Below are 24,213 nucleotides of genomic sequence, written 5' to 3' on the forward strand. Positions count from 1 at the left end.
GGGAGGTGATCATTAATATTTGGAGGATTTACTTGCCATGCTGTATTAGGAGATCACTAAACAGACATTTAAATTGTTTTATTTAACTAAAACAACAACATTAAAGTATTTTAGATTTTTTTCTTCAATAGCAAACATAATATTTTAACAAAACAAGCATATGTCCCTCGTTTCTTACATTTGTCTCCAGATTTCTTCTCCTTGTCCATATCTATTCCACTCCCAACAATCTTCTGTTCATTCAACTTTTTGAAACTTTGCACTTTTAGAGAGGTAAGGGATTGACTCTGTGTACACAAATTTGCAGAGGGACAATAGAGTTGAGGTCTGGTATTTCTCACCTCTCTATTATTTATTTAACAACATTTGTGCTGTTAACAAGCATGTTACCTCTGGAAACACAAATTCACAGTTTGAGAACTGTAAAAGCAAGCATCTCCAATGGTATCTTCTAGACCAGGGGTAGGCAACCTATTGCACGCATGCCAAAAGCGGCACACGAGCTGATTTTCAGTGGCACTCACACTGCCCGGGTCCTGGCCACCAGTCTGGTGGGGCTCGGCATTTTAATTTAATTTTAAATGAAGCTTCTTAAGCATTTTAAAAACCTTATTTCTTTTACATACAACAATAGTTTAGTTATATATTACAGACTTATAGAAAGAGACCTTCTAAAAACGTTAAAATGTATTACTAGCACACAAAATCTTAAATTAGAGTGAATAAACGAAGGCTCGGCACAGCACTTCTGAAAAGTTGCCAACCCCTTTTCTAGACTGAGCACTAAGTCCCATTGGGTACATAGAAAAATTAACCTAAATAATCCACAGAAACCCAAAAGATTGGGTCCCTAATCCATGAACTATTGGAAGGCACTTACAAAAAACTTTTCTTAAGCATTACATGAATATGTTGTCTCATACTATAGAATTAGAATTTATAATCTCTATTCCATGAGATATCTTTGAGCTATAATTTATCTTAATTAAAACTAATCTTTAGATAGGTATTTTCCTCAAAAAGCATTTTATCAAAAACCCAATTTAAATACAAAAAAATCTCTTTTCTTTTAAATTATTAAATTTTATCCATCCTGTCTCTAGCTCAATTTCTAATACTGATGGCACAGCATAAGTGCAATATGCCTATTTTTAGCATGACATCTTCCTGCTCTAACAATTAAGAATTGTGAAGGTGCTAACAGTAAACCTGAAATACAAAACTAGAAATCACACTATAGAGGAACAATCCGATGACTTTGACAGGACAGATAAGAATTTGAAGGCCATTCTTGTAAGAATTATAGCCCCAAAAGTTGTTTTCCTTTTAACAATGTGTTTTCTGAGAAATGGTTTCATCTGTCAGGAAATGACTAGCTCTCAAACTGAACCCAGTGACATTTCAGATTAGCTTCCTCTTTCACTACCACTATACAGTCAAACTGCCCATTTCTCTACTCTAGAGTAATTTGTACTACCAATCAAATGCCAGAGTACATTTTTTCCTATTAGCCTCAGCAAAAACTAGTTATTTTTATAGCCTTTTCAAAGATAAGTTATTTATCCACCACAATTAGATGCACAATAAAAAATAAATAAGCTAAAATATTTATGAAATTGTAGACTGTATAAAAATGAACTCTTAAATATGTTACAGCTTTGCCATTTGATAATTCAGATGGAGCTCAGAAGCTCTCTTGTCCCATAAGTGAGTCACATTTTTTAAGGATCACCATCTTGAAGGACAGGAATACTTGTGGCACCTTAAAGACTAACAAATTTATTTTAGCATGAGCTTTTGTGAGCTACAGCTCACTTCTTCGGATGCTGTAGCTCACGAAAGCTCATGCTAAAATAAATTTGTTAGTCTTTAAGGTGCCACAAGTACTCCTGTTCTTTTTGCGGATACAGACTAACATGGCTGCTACTCTGAAACCCATCTTGAAGGAATAAATGATAAAATTTTCAACTCGGAATGATTCGTCCCTCCCTAATAAACTAGTTAGATAGCGTCTAGAGAGCTATCAGCAAGCACAGGCAACGACTATTACCACCATTACATTTAAACAAAGTTAAAAGTATATTAAAGTTGCAAAGTCTAGGACTCAAAAGTTACGACGTACCAAGATTAAGGATGCCATACAACCTTAATTCAGCATTCTTGTATGTATGTATTATGATCAGGTTCTGCGTACCCCATGAGACTAAACTCCACAGCAGCAAGCCCTAAATGCTATGGAATTTAGTGTTTACTGTCATGGAAATGTTCACTTATCGCAATCTCATGAAATACCCTTTGTTGCCCCCACACATACATGACTACCCATCCCTTATTTGAAGATGTACTCAAATTTATTAAAACTTGTAAATACCATTTTAAATATTAATTGAGTTTTTGATAATTGTATGGTATAGATGAGGGCAGTAGAAGTGTACATCTGAGAGAAAATAGAGGGTAGGCTAAGGGAAGTGACGTTTCCCGAAGATGTCCCTTAAAGCATTGTCTCTTATTTTTCCATGTGGTTTTCCCTTATTTTCCATCCAACAAAAGGTGGTCATCTTTGCATGTGCATAAACACACACACTTCCCTCATTGCTGATATTTGAAAATACTCATGATGTAAAATTCAACAATGATTATTTTTAAGGGCAATTCATTTCATTATGCCCTCCTGGTGGCCTGGCTCCAGCTGCTGCAGCTCCTGCAGCCTTATACAGGTGGCCCAGCTCAGAACCTCCTTCCTTCCCTGTGTGCTAAAGAAGGGAGGAGCTTGTGGCTACCTGCAGCAGCTCATCTCCCGGGCCTCAGTTGCTGCGCTGTTCTCCAGACAGCTTGCTAGCCTACATTTACCTCTCTCCCTACTCCCAACTGGGAGCTCAACCCCGATTCCCAGCTGTTGCCTGGTTCCATGGCATAGTGCCACGTAATCCAGCTAATACCCTCATAGGAAAACTGGATCGTAAGAGGCAGCTGGAAGCAGGTCCTGCCAAGACAGGAAGAAAGAAAACAAGTCCTAAGATAACGTGAAGCAAAAAAAAAATTCTGTGGCAAAAGTGCTGAATTCTATAGCATCTCAGAAGAAATTCCAGTCATGAAATCAGAGTTCAAAGGGCCTCAACAGAATACAGCAGATCACACCACTCAAAAATCCTGTTGCAGGCTCTCTAAATACAACTGTATTGGTCTGCACTCAATATTTTTTCTGTTCTCTTTGCACCAATCAGAGCTACACATACTTTAAAATTAAAGCTCAAATTCTGGAGCAAAATTCTGCAATGAGGCGTGAATTCCCTGGGAAAAGGGGAACACATAGGCTCTCGCCCAGTACTATACATGGGTTCTATGGCAAAAAGTCAGGAATAAAACTTGGCTGTCATGAGTTCAAGCCTACTGCCTGAACTACAAGAGAACATCATCTCTTCTTACAACCCTGTCTCATTCACCATCCATCTGGTGTGCAAAATGAGGCAGTGCTCTGTAGAACAAATATTCTGTGCTAATGTAATTGAACACAATCATAATGCATACCCACAAGAGGGCCATCTCAAGGGCATGACGACTGAAGTCAATGGAAACAAGGATTTTTGCTGTAAGCTGGGGACTTATAAGCGACAGAGGAACAGAAAGACCTGGGTGTACTGGTTGATCACAGGATGACTATGAGCCGTCAGCGTGATGCAGCTGTGAAAAAGGCTAATGCACTCCTAGGATGCATCAGGCAAGGTATTTCCAGTAGAGATGGGGAAGTGTTCGTACTAGGGATGTCAAGCATTAAAAAAAAAAATGCATCGCGATTAATCACAGTTTAATAATAGAACACCATTTATATAAGTATTTTTGGATGTTTTCCACATTTTCAAATATATTGATTTCAATTACAACACAGAATACAAAGTGTACAATGCGCACTTTATATTTATTATAAATATTTGTACTGTAAAAATAAAATAGTATTAAGTGAATTGAATAATATAAGTACTGTAATGCGGTCTCGATCATGAAAGTTGAACTTAGAAATGTAGAGTTATGTACAAAAAATAACTGCATTCAAAAACAAAACAACGTAAAACTTTAGAGCCTACAAGTCCACTCAGTCCTGATTCTTGTTTGTCTGAGCGTTTGGCTGAACAAGTTTGTTTACATTTGCAGGAGATAATGCTGCCCGCTTCTTGTTTACAATGTCACCAGAAAGTGAGAACAGGCGTTCTCATGGGACTGTTGTAGCAGGCATTGCAAGATATTTATGTGCCAGATGTGCTAAAGATTTGGATGTCCCTTCATGTTTCAATCACCATTCCAGAACACATGCATCCATGCTGAAGATGGGTTCTGCTCGATAACGATCCAAAGCAGTGCAGACCACGCATGTTCATTTTCATCATCTGAGTCAGATGCCACCAGCAGAAGGTTGATTTTATTTTTTGGTGGTTCAGGTTCTCTAGTTTCCGTGTTGCTCTTTTAAGACTTCTGAAACCCTGCTCCACACCTCGTGCCTCTCAGACTTTGGAAAGCACTTCAGATTCTTAAACCTTGGGTCGAGTGCTGTAGCTATCTTTAGAAATCTTACATTGGTACTTCTGCGTTTTGTCAAATCTGCCATGAAAGTGTTCTTAAAATGAACATGTGCTGGGTCATCATCAGAAACTGCTATAACATGAAATATACGGCAGAATGCAGATAAAACACATAGCAGGGAACATACAATTCTCTCCCAAGGAGTTCAGTCACAAAATTTAATTACCGCATTTTTTTTTAAATGAGCATTATCAGCATGAAAGCATGTCCTCTGGAATGGTGGCCAAAGCATGAAGGGGCACATGTATGTTTAGCATATCTGGCATGTAAAACACCTTGCAATGCCAGCTACAAAAGTGCCGTGAGAACGTCTGTTCTCACTTTCAGGTGACACTGTAAACAAGAAGCGGGCAGTATTATCTCCTGTAAATGTAAACAAACTTATTTCTCTTAGCGATTGTCTGCACAAGAAGTAGGACTGAATGGACGTGTAGGCTCTGGAGTTTTATATTGTTTTGTTTTTGAGTGCAGTTATGTAACAAAAAAAATCTACATTTGTAAGTTGTACTTTCACGATAAAGAAATTGTACAACAGTATTTGTATGAGGTGAACTAAAAAATACTTTTTCTTTTATGGTTTTTATAGTGCAAATATTTGTAATAAAAAATAGTATAAAGTAAACACGGTACACTTTCTAGTCCGTGTTGTAATTGAAATCAATATATTTTAAAAGGTGAAAAAACATCCAAAATATTTAATAAAGATCAACTGGTATTCTATTATTTAACAGTGCGATTATGCATGATTAATTTTTTTGAGTTAATCAAAAACAAATTTTTAAGTTACGTTAACTGCAATTAATCAACAGCCCTAGTTAGTACCATTAAACTGCTGAGACCTCATCTGGAATTGTGCGCGCAATTCTGGTTTCCCAGGTTTAAGAAAAAATTAATTCAAACTGGAACAGGTGATGCGATGGGCTACTAGGATGATTCAAAGTATGCAAAACCTTCCTTACGAGAAGAGCCTCAAAGAGCGTGCTTATTTAGCCTAACCAAAAGAAGGCTGAGGAGAGAGGTGATTGTTCTGTATAAACACATCAGAGGGATAAATACTAGGGATGGAGGGGAGTTATTTAGGTTATTCGCCAATGTGGACATAAGAACAAACAGATATAAACTGCCTATCAACAAGTTTAGGCTCAATATTAGGTGAAGGTTTCAAAACATCAGAGGAATGAAGTTCTGGAACAGCCTTCCAAGGGGAGCAGTGGGGGCAAAAAGTCTTACTACCTTCAAGACTGAGCTTGATAAGTTTATGGAGAGGACTATATAATGGGACTGTCTACAATGGCATGTGGCCCATCAGGAATTGCCAGTAGCAAAAATCCCTAACGGCTGGAAACAGGATACTAGGTGGGGAGGGCTCTGAATTACTAAAGAGAATTCTTCCCCAGGTACCTGCCCACATGTTCAGGGTCTGATTGCCATATTTGGGGTCGGGAAGGAATTTTTCCCCAGGTCAGACTGGCAAGACGTTGGTGGTTTTTCACCTTCCGCTGCAGCATGGCGCAGGGTCACTTGCAGGTTTAAATTTGTGTAAATGGTGAATTCTCTGTAACATGACGTCTTTAAGCCATGATTTGAGGATTTCAGTAACTTGGTCAGAGGTTAGGGGTCTATTTCAGGAGTGGGTGGGTGAGAGTTACTCGTAATTAATAAAGCATACCGAGTAGACATAGGTCTGGGGACTTTATGAAGCATTTCCAAGATTCTTTCCTGGGTGTCTGGCTGGTGAGTCTTGCCCACATGCTCAGGGTTTAGCTCATCATCATATTTGGGGTCGGGAAGGAATTTTCCTCCAAGGCAGATTGGCAGAGGCCATGCGGGTTTTTTGCCTTCCTCTGCAGTGTGGGGCATGGGTCACTTGCTGGAAGATTCTTGGCATCTTGAAGTTCTTAAACTATGATTTGAGGACTTCAATGGCTCAGATACAAGAGTGGGTGGGTGAGATTCTGTGGCCTGCGATGCGCAGGTCAGACTAGATGATCATAATGGTCCCTTCTGACATTCAAGCCTATGAGTCTATGAGGTTCTGTGGCCTGCAGTGTGCAGGAGGTCAGATTAGATTATCACGATGGTCCCTATCTACGAAAGATCCCCTTTGATACCAATGGGCTTTGGATCAGGAACTAAGGTTGCACAGGCAACTTTAATGCTAGCATTTCCATATTTTTTGAGTGCTTGACTTTATGGTCTTAGTACTACATCTTTTAATCTAGTTTTTGCAGATAATTAACAACAAACATTGAAAAACAAGTTCTGTTGTGCAGAACCATACTGTTCTACCTCCCATGGGTCATCAGCAGGCTTTAAATCCAGGATTTCCAGATCTACAGCACAGACCTCTACTGCTTCAGTTAAAAGAGCAACTGACAGTAGTAGGTTTATCCTCTGCGGAGCAGCTACGGTAGAAGAGTGAACATATATGGCCAGCAGCTTACATACTATTTCCTAGACAGTAGTGGAATGCTAGGACTCAGAACTCCTCACTTCTATTCCTGGCTCTGGAGGTTCTAATTGCTACAAACTGCACTATCTAACACAGAGTTAGCCCATTCATTCTGCAGTGGTGGCTGAGACTTGAGTCTGGTATACCAGTTCTATCTGTTCTACTTGTGCAACCTCCCGGTTATCCCATCTGTAAAACAGGAAAAGGGAACAATATATGCCTTCCTCCTCACGAAAGTGTATTGAGCCTTGCTCAGTAACAAGGTCTAAGACCACAGTACTAATACCATTCTCACCCTGGGTTCTATCTCAGCACTTGTTTGCCAACGCCAAAGGAATAGATGTCGCAGCTCTCTGAAGCTCTAGTTCTCTAGGGCACGGAAACATGCCCAGAGCAGATGGAGAGTCAATAAGACCCAAGAGAGTGCTCAGTCAGTCAGAATGCAGGAAGGTCTATGGGGTCTGGCAGGATCTTCAGTTCAGACGCAATGTTTACAGATTTTAGCAGCAAGCTTCTAACAGGCTCTATGGGGCATAACCAAATAATTTTCAAAGGCTTGTAACTTGGCGAAAGCTTGGTGGATTTTCACAGCTACAGGAAAAGGCATCTCTGATTTCAGAACCAAATCTGATTAATTTTGAATTCCTGCTCCAATCCAGAGAGGCACTGAAGCTTTTTGAAGAAAGGGACATGGTGCAAAAAAACCACACACTCTATTCTTCCTCATTTCATCCTTCCAAGCGGTTAAGTTGGGTTGCTGATGCTTACCAGAAAAATTCAGCATGAAACAGAGACCAAGCATAGAACAGTTAAAGTTAATAGTTGAAGTTTGGCAAAGCTATAAGCAACTAAAACCAGAAGGTTATTAAAAAAAAAAAGTGTTAAGTCATACCTATAGAGCTGCCGCTACTAGCGCCATAAAGATGAATGGTTTTTTATTAGTATTTTACACTTGTATACACTTTTCATCCAGATATTGCAAAGCACAAAGAAAAATATCCTCATTTTTACAGACTGAGAAACTGAGGTCGAGATATTTACCAAATTTACCTTCACAGCCACTGATTTTGGTTGCCTAAATCTAAGATATTTTGGGCCTAATTTTGAGACATGTCAACAACTTGCGGTTACCACTCACTTCAACTGGAAATGCAGGTACTCAGAGCTTCTCAAAAATAAGACCCCAAGTATGTCAGACTGAGCTCTCAAAATCAGTTTTGGCCCAAGTGACTTATTCATTATGTGGCTTTGGCTATGTGGCAGAACTGGAAATAGAACATGAGTTTCTAGATCTACAAGCTCATGCTCCAGTCACTAGCCATGGTGCCTTTTGAGTCGTCTTTGTCATGTAGGAGAAACCTAACATTAAAAGAGGAGTCATAAACCATTAACCTATTTTGTCTATAATATTTAGAGAGCCTCTAGACCCAGATTCCCAAAGAAGTAGCATTAAGACTTGTCTTGTTCCTTCTGAACAAGAGTTATGATAGTGGACTCTGATTAGGTAACAAGTTTTGATTAAATCATCAATATTTTTATATAGCAGATAAACATAAGACAAGAGCACTCAAGGTGATATGGCATGGAAAATACTATCTGAAATAGTTATGTAAATTCTTTGGACGAGATGTCATGCCAAACCCTTAAATATAGACAATTCACAAAAAAACCCAAAAACAACAACAAAAAATTTAAGGCCACTAATTCTGACAGATGACAACATGTATTTTAAATGTTGTTAAAAGACTGATCAACACTAATTCAAATAGTGCTACAACAAAGTTATCAGAGGAAATTCCCTAAAAATATCTTAGCAAGCAACACATGACACACATACCAAAATAAGAATGGATAAATATGGGGGTGGGGGAGGTTCAGATTTAAATCAAATTTGAGGCCTAAACTTAGCATACTCTATTAAAATCATTTAAATTAAATAAATAAATAAAAAACTAATATTCAAGTGCTGCCAAAGGTTTAAAGAAAGTCAAAACACTGAACTGGTCGAAGTCACTGGCCAAGTACCTGGAACTAGAGTTTGTTGAAGTGCAAAACCAGCTTTAGACAGCAGTAGCCTCTTCTGCAGGGGCAAAGATAATATTTTCTATATTTCAGTTTATCCAACTAGTTCAGTTCAACTACTAGTTCATTTAACACTGAGAAACTGACTGGGAGCTGGAAAAGCAGGAAAACTTATTTCTCTCTTCCAATCTATGAATAAATACTATGTGGGAGAGGATGAGATCGACTAGTCCTAAAGTCTTGAAAGATATTGTGACCAGAAACAATCAGTTCAATTCACTATCTACAGACCAGAATTCCTTTGCTTAATAAATCAGTTTTAATTTATCAATACATGTTTTCCATTTAATTTTTTTCTTACGTATCCAGCACAGTTAAGGTAGTTTCATTTAACTAATAAAAACAATTTTAAAATGCTGGTTTTGTGCATTTTAATTTAACTCCAATTTCCCTCCAAATGCAGCTTGACAATTCACAAGTAACAAAACGAATCATCTAGTAAATAAGAAATATCATTCACTATTTTTTAACATAATAAAAAGTGTAAAAATATAAGAATCCATAACATACCTTTATAAACTCCATAAAAGTATTTAAATAAAGGGACACAGCTATGGCATATCCTCAAAATTAGAGCAAAGTAGTGGCCAGCCAGAGATTCCAGCCAATAAAAGCAGAAGCAGACAAAGCAGGGACTCCTGTATTGGGATGAGGGGATAAAATGGGGCACAGCCAGAGTCACCTTTTTCCCAGCATTCCCTTGGACCCAGAACTGTACAACAGACAGCACTCTGACTCTCTTGGCACTCAGAGCAGAGGTGATGCTGTGCCTTGCCCCCACCCTATGTGATCTAACCTTCAGGGAAACTACAGAGAGAGACTCCAGCAAGTAAGAGCAGAAGCAGTCAAATCAGGGATTTCTGGAGATTCAGAGACATTTCTACATATGGCTGGACTTTCTCCATCCTGTGCTGATTGGGTGCTTGATCTAACCACCCCTCTCAGTCTCTTCATCTCAGCCTTTTTCTCCTGCCCTATTCCCCTCAGTCCATTTCCCTTTAACTAATCCCCTCCTAAGCACCCATCTGACACATACCCCCCCAAAAGAGAATCTTGGCACTAACATGACATTTGCCAACATAACATTGTTTACTCTGCTGGTCTGTTCTACCCCTTCACCCACCCTCTGCCTGTCTTGTCTAGAGAGATTGTAAGCTCTTTGGGGACAGGGACCACTCTGTTTGTAAAGTGCCTAGCACAATGGGACCCCATTCTTGGTTGGTCCTTAAGCACTACTGTATTAAACATGATTAATTATAGAAACAGTGAAAAATTAACCTCTCTTTAGGAAAATAAATACAAATGCAAAACAAAATGGAAATTGATTATGTAAATCAAGGTTGCCTGCTTGTTCATTTAAATCAATATTAGAATCAGTGATTTAAAAGTAGTCCACCTTGCTTGCTCACAAACATTTATATATTTGTACACAATGTCTATAACTACCATTAATCACTGTAACAGTGTGTTATAACAGCCACTGGTTTATTTTTCCCCAAAGGTACATATTTTAGCATGCAAGCCAGTTTACAGAAGGACCAAACTGTCTATTGTTAAAAAAACTAAACACAAAACCAGATACATCTCAAAAGCAAATCATTTTAGGTTATACATAAAGGGTTCATAAGAATCTCTTTGAAAAGAAAAAAAATGAGCAACAACTCTAGAGACAAAACTGTTTTCATTATGCATTTAATTACACTGAGCAAAGGATATATACTTACATGGGCTGACATCTCTGTATCTATTTCGATTTCTGTTTTCTGGATATTTTGCAACTCTATGAGGATAGTCATTGGCTTTATGCCGAATTTCCTTAAAAGTACAAAAATACAGTTTAATAATAAAATCCTCAATTCACTCTGAGTAACATTCTGCACAGCAAAAAAGAGCATCTTCAAGCCAATTAATTAACATTTTAAAATAATCATATTATAGTTCATTGAAGTTCACCTTTGCTCAGGACTTCATTTGTGCTTAGCATTTAACTTGACTATTGAATATTAACATTTAGAACTATCAGCTTCTTACACTTGTCTAGTCAGTTAACGCTGCACAGACAGCATAGAAACAAATTTGGTGAGTATTTCACATGGCATGAAACAAGGAAGGATGAAGTATTTGGCATGGCTATGCTCTTTGCATATGGCCTCATATGGTGTCTCCCATGCCAAAAATGGGACTTAAATAGGACTAGTACTGTTTTACAGATATCCCCTCTGCATCATGAAGTGCCTGCGAAATCCAATACAGCTCCTCTCTGTTGTCAAGACTGATAGTGCTTGGCGATTTCAGTATCATACAGATAACTCTGAGTTAGCTCCTGATTTGTAGCTGTGGTAACAACCATGGGACTATTCCAGTTGTCTGACAACTCACACAGGTGACCACATTCAAGGTCTGTTTGGAATGGAAGGAACATCAGAAAGAGGTCACGACACACCATCCCCAGGACAGCAAGGGAAGTATTTTGAGGGTCTACTCTCAGAAGTTCCTACAACATGTACATTTCCAGAGTGTTCTGAGAGACAATTCTATTTAACAGACCAGAAGAACGGGGAAGTAGATTGTGTGAAGGGATGGAGACGGGGTTTTAGCAACTGGCCCTTGACTAATGACAGAGGCCTCAAAATACAGAATTTCAGAAACACAGGGCTGGAAGAGACCTTGAGGGGCCATTCAGTATACCTAAATCATCTATGACAGGTGTTTGTCTAACCTGTTGTTAAAAATCTTCAATGATGGGGATTCCACAGCCTCCCTTGCTAATCTATTCCAGTACTTAACTTTCCTTAAAAGTTAGATATTAGGAAAAAAACGTACTAACCTACACCTCCCTTGTTGCAGATTAAGCTTATTACTTCTTCTCCATGTCCACTGACGGTAGGACAACAATTTATCCCCATCCTTTCTCTAACAGCCCTTAACATATTGGAGACTTATCAGGTCACCCCTACAGTCTTCTTCTCCCACCCCTAGAAGAAACATGCTCGCTTGTCTAACCCTTTCCTCATAGATCATGTTTTCTAAATCTTGTATCATTTCTGTTGCTCTCCAATTTGTATGCATCTTTCTTAAAGTGAAGTGTCCGAAACTGGATACACTATTCCAGCTGAGGCCTTACCAGTGCTGAGTAGAATGGGACAAATACCTCCCATGACTTCCACACAATACTCCCGTTAATATGCCCCAGAAAAGTGCATCACATTGTTGGCTCATATTCAATTTGTGATCCACTATAACCCCCAGATCCTTTTCAGCAATACTATCACCTAGCCAGCCAGTCACTCCTGATTTTGTAGTTATGCATTTGATCTTTCCTTCCTAAGTGTAGTACTTTTCCCAATTTCATCTTGTGGATTTCAGACCAATTCTCTAATTTATCAAAGTCATTTTGAATTCTAACCCTGTCCTCCAAAGTGCTAGCAACTTCTCCCATCTTAGTGCCAACTGCAAATTTTATAAGCACACTCGCCACTACATTATCCAAGTCATTAATGAAAAAGTGGAACAAGTACCTGGCCAATGACAGAGCTCTGTGGGACCCCACTGAATATATCCTCCCAGTATGATAGTGATCCATTGATAACTACTTTGAGTACAGTCTTTCAACCAGATATACACCCATCTTATAATCATTTCAGCTAGAACCATTTCCCTAGTTTGCTTATAAGAATGTCATGGAAAACCAATGTCAAAAGTCATACTAAAACCAAGATACATCATGTCTACTGCCCCCCCGCCAAAATCCACTAAGCCAGGAATCATGACAAAGAAGGAAATTAAGTTGATTTAGCATGACTTATCCTTGAAATCCATGCTGGCTATTTCTTATAACAGTATTATCCTGCAGGTGCTTACAAACATTGTTTAATAATTTGTTCCAGGTATGGAAGTTAGGGAACAAAGAGGACCTGGGGTATAGACCAGTCAGCCTTTTTTAAAAGAACAGTACTATATTTGCCCTTCTCCAGTCCTCCTGGACCTCCCCTGTCCTCCATGAATTCTCAAAGACAACTGTTAACAGTTCCAAGATTCCTTTAAGTACACTTGGATGAACTTTGTCAGGCCTCCCAACTTGAATACATCTAACTTACCTAAATTTTCTTCAATCTGTTCTTTCCCTATTCTGGCTTGTATTCTTTCCACCTTGTTGTTAATGTTAACTGTGTTAAGCATCTGGTCTCAACTAATCTTTAAATGAAGTCTGCAGCAAAACAGGTATTAAACTTCTCAGGCCTTCTTGATATCTGTTATCAGACCCACTATTTAGTCCCACTAAAGAGTGGGCTACACTTTCCTTCATCCTTTTCTCGCTCCTCAGTATGAAGAGATTCTGTAAATGTGTGTCTCATGTCCCTTACAAGGTGTAACTTATCTTGTGCCTTAGCCTTTCTGATTCTGTCCCTATATGCTTGTCCTATTCATCCTTAGCAATTTGTCCATTCTTCTTTTTTACTCCTGAGGGAATTCTGCACCTCTGTGCAATGCAGCATTTGCACAGAATTCCATGTTTCCACTACAGAATTGGGGCTATAGAGCTGCTGGCAGCCATTAGGGGCTGCTGGACTCTGCAGAGCCCAGCTCTCCAGCTCACAGCGACTGGAGTACCCAGTCTGGTGAGGATGGAGGTTCTGCAGCCAGAGCTCTGCACACTCTGGCTGCCTGGCTTGATCCTCATCCATCCAGGGACAGAAGAGAGCCCAGGAGACCCAGTTCTCGCAAAGGGTGAAGAAGGGCAGGGCAGCACCACACCACATCCCACAACACAACAGTAAAGAAGCTGGGGGGAGTAAAGACTCTGAGGAGAGGTAGCAGGGTGTCTGGGTTCTGAGGATGCCCTGCAGCTGAGCTCTGAGGGGAGAGGGTGCCCCACAGCTGGGCTCGGGGGGGAGCAGGTGCCTGGGTTGGAGGGTGCCCCGTCGCTGGGCTCTGGGTTTTAAGAAAAAAACTCTGACACTCTCTACTCCTGAGGGAATTTTTTTCTTTTTAAAATCGGTATTGTTGGCATATTTGTTGACATATTTTGAAATAAATTATGAAAACTGAAACTGGAGTGATTATGTTGTATAATTTTGACAAAAATTATGCAGAATTTTTAAACATTGTGCGCATAATTTTTAGGCGCAGAATTCTCCCTGGAGTAACTTCTGTAGTTTTCCCTTTGATTTTTAGATGATTAAAGAGCTCTTGATGGAGCCATATTGGCCTCTTACTATTCTTCCCATCTTTCCTTCTCTTCTGGTTAGTCTCCTATTATGCCTTTAATATCCCTAAGTGCCAACTCTCCTGACTTTTTTTCCCTTAGATGTTCTTCCCCAGAACTTACATACCAGTTTTCAGAGTTTGTTCAAGTCTGCCTTTTTGAAATCTATTGTCCTTATTCTGCTACTCTCATTCCTCCCTCTCCTTAGGAATCTTGATTCTATCACTTTCAGCCAAATTGCCTTCTACCTTCAGATTCACAACCAATTTCTCCCTGTTGGTCAGAATCAAGTCTAAAAGGCTCCGCTGCTTACTTCCTCCACCATCTGAAACAAGAAATTCTACCAACATGTTCCAAAACCTATTATACGTTGTATTTGTGCCCTTCCCCAGCTTCATCTAATACAGGCAAATAGAAAAGATGGCTAGAGTGCCAGGCGTCTGCTGAGCCTGACTAACTGTGACAGAGACTTTGTGTAGTCTTTCTGTAGTTGTATCTAAGGAGATAAATAAAGAGTTTTTTTAACTTTACAATACACCTTGTCAAGTCTTCTCTCCTTCCTTCATATCACTGATGCTGCTACTTCTGACAATAAGGTCCTACATCACTCAAAAAATATTCTGTTTTTTCTCTCCAGTAAAGCCATTGCAGGGGTCCTGACTATTCTTTGTCTTGACTATTGTAATCTCCTTATGGGCTTCCTTCCATCTACCTTCTGCATCATCCTCATTGCAAAAAAGCACCACTCTCCTCAAATCTCTTCACATTATGCCTGTTTTCAGGAAGAACAGGGAAGACAATCAGAGAGGATTTCTATGGAACTATAACCTAAAATGAACTTGGATCATGTTAGATATGAATATTGCAACTTTTATTGAAATCTCATTACATAAACAATTTAAACATTTGTGCATTAAAAATCTGCGTGATAAGTGTTGTGTAGTTTTCCATAAAAATAAATATTCTTATTTTTAAAAAGTCTCTCTTAAAAAGGTTAGTACACATTTACTGACAATTTTGGAGCAGATCAATCTACTAGAGAGACAAGAGCTAAAAACAACAAAAGTATCCAAAAGAAACCTCTCATCAGAATACTCATCAGAAAGCCCTTTTCTCTCAATATGCATGTTTACATACCAACCCCTCCGATTTGCCACAGAAGTTAAACTAGCAGAGGACACCATTACAATGACCCAAAATCTGTTGGAGAATTGAACCCCAACCACCCTCCAAACTCTCACTCCAATATCACAAAAGCTCCCACCTTTGAACTGGGCTCCACAACTGGGAGGGACATATCAGGGAGCAGGTGTAATACACAGCATAATCCCACAGCAAATCCACACAGAAATATCACTGGGGACAAAAGCTAATCAGAGAGTCGTCATTGCATGGACCCCAGGGAGTAGCACAAAGAAACCAGTCTTACTACAGAAATTCCTAATCTCTCCCCAAAGATCCATGGAATTTCTCCACAAACAATGTCAAGTCCATGGAACTGGAGGGCTCACTCTACAAGGAAGGAAATCCCACCTTCTTTCACCTATTGAATTTTTCCTTGCAAATTCCCTAAGCATAATTAGCAGTCTCCCTTGCCTCCAGTATTTATTACTCCATCTATATGGGGAGGCTTGGGGCACAGGAGGAGGGGGTAGGAAAGTAAGTAATACTTCAGCACATATATAAGATATGTCAACAGTGAAAGTAATTTCATATGAACAGAAATACTTGCATAAAAATCTTTTGCCTCTGTCACAAAAACCCATTTATCTGGTTTTATATTTATATAATAAAATTCTAGAAATATTACAAACAAAACCAAACATTTTAAGGAGCAGAGATAAATGAAAAATTGCTCAAGAGATTACTGAACACACTTCACAGTGTACAATACCAGAATGGCAGAATTTGGAAATATCTTCAAAATATAGCTGAATTCAGAACAGAAAATCTGTAACTAACTGAAAAGCCTTCCAGAGCTTTTGCTATTAACATTTTCATGTGAATTTATTCCATCAGGTTTATTTTAATAAAATTAAGATGATTTAGAAAAAAAGATAGTTTACACACTATGGACATACACCATGCAATATTCTGTATACATTTTGCTAGTAGTGGTGGGCAATATTGGTTACAGAACTACTACTGGTACACTTTGCCATCTGTGAAATTTTGCTTTATAATTTATTATCGCCTGCCCTGTTAAATTTATATCTCAGTATTATTTTACTGTTTCATATACTGTATGTTATTTGCATATATTTAAAAATATAAAGTTTATGAATAAAATACACTGAGATTTTAGTTTAACAGAATGAAAGCACAGCATAACGGGATAGGAAGTCAGCAGGTTTGCTATCTGACTTTTACGTATGTCTTAACATGGCTGTGTAGTCACAGCACCAGTGCTATACAAAAAACACCCCCAGGAGGGAAGTAGTTCCCAGTGCTGTCTACACTGGCATTTTACAGCACTGAAACTTGCAGCACCCGGGAGGGGAAGAGGGGGAAGGGTCACACCCCTAAATGAATAACTTGCAGTGCTGTAAAGTAGCAGTGTAGACAAGGCCTTCACAAGTCACATTCACTTAGTGCTGCTTATTCCTCATTTGCAAAACACGCCTACTATCTAATACCTCTGTGGGATGTGATGTGAGCTAGATCAGAATATTTTATAAAACCTTAACTCAAAGGAGAGTGTAAATTATTATTAATCACTACTAATTTTGCAAAAATAGGACACAGTTGCTCTGATTCACTTGACCCAGGACATTAAAGACAGTTACTACACATGCAATTTCTAGTAACATGAAAACACGTGACGTGGTCCAAGGTATACACAGGGTGTGCCATTAAATCGTTACAAGCAATTAACGCTGCCAGAATATTGGCGCTATGCTGCAAACCAAGGCCCGGCAGCCCCCTGCTAACTCGGGAGTATGTCACAGATATTGCTTTATACCGCCCAGGACGAGAGCAGCCGGACAAGCACGTCGCAGCACTGCTTCAGCAGGCAGCGCCCGAGAGGCCAGTCTAGGAAGTGGGGGCGTCGGGAGGCGAAAACTCATCGCCGCGCGTGCGCATGTCAATTCTGCTCTGCCCGCTGGAGCATGCGGACTTCACCCACACACGCTTAATACGCTCACACCCCACCTCCTACTTGACGCATGCGTGCTCCCATCAGCCCGTCTCCTCATGGAGCATGCGCACTTCCACAGCGCTCTTCTCCGCCCGCCCCTTCTTGGAACATGCGCAGTGTCGTCACACGGCTTGGTGCTGGCGCTGCCGCGCGCACCTGAAATCAAGCCGTGGCCCAACGACTTCCGCTTCCCAGTACAGGAGAAGAGCCGCGCGTGCCGGCCAGAGCCGCCTCTCTCTCCCTCCCTCCCCGCCCCCGCTAAAGGGAGTCCCTCGTTCACTCACAAGGTAGCGAGCCTGCCAGTCGTTAGTACTGTCGATCTCCTGGAACTCCTGCTCTATGGAGGCTGCCATGGCCGCGGCCGGAGCGAGCGTGGCCGCTGGAGTCCTGCAGGCTCATAACCTCTCACTCGCTCGCTACGCCCAGAGCACGAGCGGCGACGAGCGCAAGTCCCAGCTCGCCGCGCGCTCCGTCTTTGACTGCCTCACAGTTCGCCGCGGCGAGCGCAAGTCCCCGCCGCCGTCATGCGCATGCGCGCTCCCAGCCAACCAGCCTCCGCCTACCCGGGGCAGTCGAAACCCCGCCCCAGGAAAAGCACCTGGGCTGACGTCACGATCCGTTCTGGGCCGCTGTGAGGGGGGGGGACCAGGGCCCCGCCCGTGGCGCGCGGGGGTCCCCGCTAATCCCCAGCGCGCGCTGGGCTCGGAGGCCAGAGTGGCTGCGAAGGCGGAGCGGCGGCTGCCCTAGGGACGCGCGGGACAACGGTCAACCGCCAAACACCGGAACGTGCCGAGCGACCGGCGCCCGCGTCACCTTAACTCTGCCCTGTGGGAGCGCTGCCCAAGCCCAGCCCCATGTGTGCCCGCTGCCTTTGCCAGCAGGGCGTGTTCGCCGGGGAGCACAGCAAGGGGCCGCTGGCATAGAGTCAAACATCTCTTTGCTGCGGCTGGGAGCTGTTTGAGTGAGCTGCACTGACCAGGAGCGGCCTGCACCCGCCCTACATTCAAACACTGAGCCCAGTCTGCAGAAATGCTGGCATGCCCGGTCATTTGAGTCTCTTTACGCACAAAATGCAATCTGACCTTTCTTTTCCCTTACCTGTCACTGCATCTGCAGGTGGCTCTCATATCTCCCCTCTGTGCTGACAGTTCCTGTGACAAGATCATCCCTGTACACAAGTTCTGATATAATCTTCAGAAATCAGCACTGAAATGAGGCAATATCTCAAAGTACAGGTGCACATCTTTCCTTAGACCACACATGCTGAGGAGGCAGGGAGTGGGTATCAGATTCTCTAACTGAGGCAGGACTTCCAATCACAGCTATGCCAAGCTGTTCCAATTAATCCTTTCATTCAATACAACTACACCTAATACAGCTGGAGTATATGCAGATAATTTCCAGTGGCTATTATCAGCTCCAGAGGGCTAGAACAGGGGTAGGCAAACTTTTTGACCCAAGGACCACATCTGGGTATAGAAATCGTATGGCAGGCCATGAATATGAAATTGGGGTCAGGGTGCAGGAGGGGGTGAAGGCTCTGTCTGGGGGTGCGGGCCCTGGGGTGGGGCCAGAAATAAGGAGTTCAGGAGTCTCTGGGTGGGGTGAGGGCCCCAGCTGGTGGTGAGAGCTCTGGGGTGGGGCTGATGAGGGTTTAGGGTACAGGAGGGTGCTCTGGGCTGGGAAGCAGGGGGATCAGGGGTGCAGGCTCCAGGTGGCACTTACCGGTACCTCAAGCGGCACCCAGAAGCAGCAGTATATCCCCCCTCTGGCTCCTACATGGAGGCGCGGCCAGGTGGCTCTGTTGCGTGCTGCTCTGTCCGCAGGTGCCCCTGCAGCTCCCATTGGCCGCAGTTCCCGGCCAATGGGAGCAGAGGAGGCAGCACTTGGGGCAGGGGAAGCATGCAGAGTGGAGCCCCCTGGCTGCCCCTACGTATAGGAGCTGGAGAGGGGACATTCCACTGCTTCCAGGAGCCGCATGGTGCAGCCCTGGAGCACCAGTGTGGGGCAAGCCCCAAACCTCGCTCCCTAGCGGGAGCTCGAGGACCAGATTAAAACAGCTGGTGGGCCAGATCCAGCCCATGGGCCGTAGTTTGCTCACCCCGGGCTAGAGTTAAGGTTATGTTGGTATGTCCCTTCACTCTGTATTTCCTGGTTTTCAGAAGTTGAAGTTTGATTACCTAAGCCAGTGTTTTGCAAACTGTGGGTTGCGACCCACTACTGGGTTGTAGCATGTAAGGCACTGGGTCACCTTGTTCTAGTCAGCACCGTCGACCGGGATGTTAAAAGTCCCATTGGCGGTGCTGCCCAGCTAGTGCCTACCTTTTCCAATACTACACTGTTCCCCAGAAGCAGCCAGCAGCAGGTCTGGCTTCTAGGCAGGGAGGACACAGGGCTCCATGTGCTGTCCCAGCATCGGCTCTGCACTCCCATTGACTGGCAACGGGTCAATGGGAACTGCGGGGGTGAGGGGAAGAGACGATGTCTGCGGGCAAGAGTCGCACAGAGCTGCTTGTGCGCCTCCATCTAGGAACCAGACCTGCCACTGCCCCACCCTGCACTCCAATCCCCTGCTCCAGCCCTGAGGCCCCCCAAACCTGGATCCCCTTCATGCACCACAAACCCCTCAGCCCCAGACCAGAGCCCTGACTCCCTCCCTCACCCCAACCCCCAGCCCTGAGCCCCCCCAAACCCAGAGCCCCTCCTGCACCCCAAACCCGTCATCCCAAGCCCAGAACTCAGACCGCCTCCTGCACTCCAACCCTCTGCCCCAACGGTGAGACCCCCCCAAACCCAGAACCCCTTCTTGCACCCCAAACCCCTCATCCCTGGCCCCAGCCCAGAGCCTGCACCCCAGTCCAGAGCCCAGACCCACTCCTGCCCCCTCAACCCCCCTGCCCCAACCCAGAGCCCCCTCCCACACCTTGAACCACTCATTCCCAGCCCACCCCACAGCCCTCACCCCCGCACCCCAACTCTCTGCCCCAGCCCTGAGCCCTCCCACACCCCTCATCCCCAGCTCTGTTGGGTTGCGGGCATCAACAATTTTCTTCAACTGGGTCCCCAGAAAAAAAGTTTGAAAACCACTGACCTAAGCTATTTCAGAGGTTTGAGTGTTCTGGGAGGGCACAAGATAGCACAGGCAGGACCAGCTCCAGGGTTTTTGCCGCCCCCAAGTGATGGGGGAAAAAAAAAAAGCCGCGATCGTGATCAGCGGCAGCTCCACTGTGCCACTTTCTTCTTCGGCAGCAATTCGGCGGCAGGTCCTTCCCTCCAAGAGGGACTGAAGGACCCGCCGCCAAATTGCTGCCGAAGAACCCGACGTGCCACCCCTTCCCCTTGGCCTCCTCAAGCACCTGCTTGCTGAGCTGGTGCCTGGAGCCGGCCCTGAGCACAAGGCAACCTTTACTCTGCCTTTTTTATGTTGGTGGATTTCCTGTTTTGTGTACACACACACACACTCTCTCTGTTATTGTGCAATGGTGATCAAGGTCATGCTTCAAATTTTTGTAAAGAATGAGGTTCCTGACAAGGCAGGGAGACAAAACACAGACATGGTTTATTTCACCATGTATAGACATTTTTGTTCCATTCACATAGGTTTGTAGAAAGTGTAAGCTCATGTACGGAGACTGGCGTATCTGTCAGTATAAGGGACGGGGTATAGATGGTCTGACGTAGGGCCACAGCTGGGCTGGTGTGTCCACAAGTCAAGTAGTTAGCAAGCAGGGATCAGAGTAATCTATAGAACCAGGATCAATAGGTCAGAGTCAGGCTGGGGTCAGAGACCAGTGATTTGTGCTAGAATCATAAGGCAAGAGAGAGGGTCATGGGCTGGAGATCAGAAAGCAAGGTTGCCCAGCAAACTTCTTACACCACCATCCAGGATTAAATAGTGACCATGGGCCTATCAGAAGACCAGAGGGTGCTGTTGCTTTGGACCATTTGGGTACTTACTGTGGCACATAATCTTCCTTGGATGTGACTCTTCATAGTCTGCTGCTGGCAGTGTGGGAATGTGAGCTGTCCCAAGCTCTGCAAAACTAAATTCTAGCCTCATGGATCCTTACAGTCTACTTCTCAGCTATCCTCGGCAATTTATAGCACCACCACCACCACTAATCCTCCTTTCACAACCCGGGAAAGTATTAGCTGTCTAAAAAAATTTTCCTGCTCTCTTGCATCCTCTGCTGCTGCATACACATATTACAGACAATAGCTTAGTAGAAGGTTCCACATTTTCTTGTAAAAACAACAAGGAGTACATGTGGCACCTTAGAGACTAACACGTTTATTTGGGCATAAGCTTTCATGTGCAGGTCAAAGTATAAACCCAGTCAGGTCCCCCATCCCCAAGCAGGGTCTTCACCTCAACTCTGGCCAGCTCCTCTAGCTGAGTCTCTTGGATTGCTGATCCCCCACCCAGGCGGATCCATTGCCCACATTCCAGACAGCTCCTCCCCCTCAGATGTGACTTTTGTCCCCCTCAGTGGTCTGAACCACCCACCAACCTGGTAAGCCACCCTCCCAAACTATGTCTGGCTCTACCACCATGCAATTTGTCCCGCCCCCACTCAGCCTCTCAACACTGGCTGCCCCTCTCCAACCAGGCCCTTGATCCTTTGACTCCTCACAGATGGGCTTCCATTTTCACACAGTGCTCATACTGCAGAACCAGAAATATGCTGCTTTCTAGTGCCTCAGTGTGTACTCTGTTATAGTGGATTATTTTATTGTATCTTCTCCCACACACCCCCCACACTTACCTCACTGTACAAAATGTAGCGTTTGATTTCATGTCATTTTTCCTACTCTAGCTTTAGTTACAACACTTATTTCCCCTCCTTTCCTCTCCCCTTACCCCCTTCAACTGAAGTGTCTGGTAGCCGGTGTTGCAGTACAGGGCAACTGCACCTTTATTCTCCCTCCATAATCCTCGATATCACCTGCTCTAAGCTTCCGACTTCTCAACCATCACCCTCTCTTGGGCAGAGACTACACCTCTCTCCCTCGTGTCCGGGATTTTCTATGCTGTACAATTCCCTGTACGCTGTAATATCCCCAGCAAGCCAGACAGCCTAAATGGCCAGCATCTGCACTTTGCTTTCTCTCCAGAGACTTTGAACAGCATAATTGCCAGGATTTTAAATTATCACACAGCTCCTTATGAACAAGCACATTTATTTTTACGGGGAAACCATTATAGAGAAAATATATTTAAACAATCAGAGATCCTACATTCATGCTAAAAAGCTTACCGGAGATCATCCCAACTCCAACCTCAGGCTCTGATAGAGATTAGTCCTTCAAAACACACAGCAGCTTGGAATTTTGTGGTGCTTTGGATCCCCTGGGGATTGTTCTGTATACTGTGCAGTACTGTCTCAGGGCAGGAGTAATACCTGGTGATTATTGCTGTAAGAGTAAAGAGGAGAATGGTGTATCTTTAAAGAATGTTTGTGCAATGATGTTGGTATAACAATTAACCATAGTACTGTTATGGAATTGATTATGTATATGTCCCTCCAGATTTACATTTTTTGATCATTTGCTGGAATTAGCATCAGTAAAGTTGGTTGCCCAGAGGAGATGATTGCTGTCCTCTGCTCATTTCACAATGGCATGATGCCTACGGTGATGGAGCGTGGTGACTCATCAGAAGCCTTCCCTGTCACCAATGGCACCAAACAAGGATGCATAATGGGACTCTTTTCTGTTGTCTTTTCACGCTCTTGTTCACATTCCAGAGGCGTAAACATCCAGTTCAGATGGATGGTGGGTCTATTTAATCTACAGCAACTCAGGGCCCACTCCGAGGTACTTGAACAGCTATTTGAAAAGCTCGTTTGCTGATGACTGTGCCTTCATTACACACAGACACTCAAGGACATTCAGCTTATTGTGGATTGCTTTGCTTATGCCTCAAAATGCTCTGGTTTCATAATCAGTCTGAAAAAGACAGAGGTCATGTACCAGCTAGTGCCAGACCACCAGTATCACAAGTACCATGATCCCATCATCACAATTGACAACACATCCCTCAACTCAGTTAGGAAATTCGGGTACCTGAGTAGCATACTTTCCAGCAATGCCATGTTGGATGATATCACACAGCTCCTGGCAAAGGCCAGCTTGGCATTTGACAGGCTCACCCACAGGCTTTGAAGGGAGCATGAAGTCTGCCTCAAAACCAAAATAAACATCTATTGCACTGTTGTACTCACCTCACTCCAATACTGCTGCGAGACATGGACGCTCTACCAATACCACATCAAATCATTGGAGAAATTCCACCTTCGCTGCCTATGATCCATCTGCAATATCAAGTAGCAGGACAGGATCCCCAACACTGAAATCCTTGAGAGGTGCCAAATCCCTGGCATTGAAAGCATGCTAATCAGGGGTCAACTTTGATGGGTCAGACATGTGGGCTGCAGGGAGGTTTCCTGTATACTGAAAGCAGTGCTGTACAACCAGCTGAATATGGGAGGGTTCAACCCATCCTCAGATATAAAGACACCTTGAAGGCCAACCTCAAAGTATGAAAAATAGACATTACAACCTGGGAACTGTTGCATTGGACAGACCCAGATAGAAAGGTCTGTTCCATGAGGCCCTGTTCACTTTTGAAGAGTGGCGTGTGAGGTCTTTGCAGAAGAAGAGAGCACGTCATAAGTCTTCAAACCCTCCTCCCAATGACAACACTTGCAAGACATGCAACTGCATATGCAAATCCAGGATTGGACTCGCTTCCCATGT

At 43.2% G+C, this 24,213-nt stretch overlaps 1 protein-coding gene across 6 annotated transcripts in view; it reads right to left on the reverse strand.

Annotated features, from left to right (window-relative positions):
• PTPN2 (protein tyrosine phosphatase non-receptor type 2) overlaps nucleotides 1–18,660 on the reverse strand; it is a 54,925-nt gene extending 36,265 nt beyond the window's left edge. Inside the window, exons 1-3 of one of the 6 annotated variants that reach the window (XM_045005076.1) lie at nucleotides 18,553–18,641; nucleotides 10,834–10,924; nucleotides 179–287 (exon numbers count right to left, since the gene is read on the reverse strand). In XM_045005076.1, the coding sequence (XP_044861011.1) occupies nucleotides 179–287; nucleotides 10,834–10,924; nucleotides 18,553–18,620 (268 nt within the window). In that variant the 5' untranslated portion in view covers nucleotides 18,621–18,641. Of the gene's footprint in view, nucleotides 1–178; nucleotides 288–10,833; nucleotides 10,925–17,277; nucleotides 17,411–17,738; nucleotides 18,003–18,552 lie in introns of those variants that run through there. The other 5 variants (XM_045005075.1, XM_045005077.1, XM_045005078.1 and 2 more) reach the window with 5 other exon arrangements.
• Nucleotides 18,661–24,213: the final 5,553 nt, after the last annotated feature.

This window comes from Mauremys mutica, chromosome 2 (assembly GCF_020497125.1).
Source record: "Mauremys mutica isolate MM-2020 ecotype Southern chromosome 2, ASM2049712v1, whole genome shotgun sequence".
Lineage (NCBI taxonomy): Eukaryota > Metazoa > Chordata > Testudines > Geoemydidae > Mauremys > Mauremys mutica.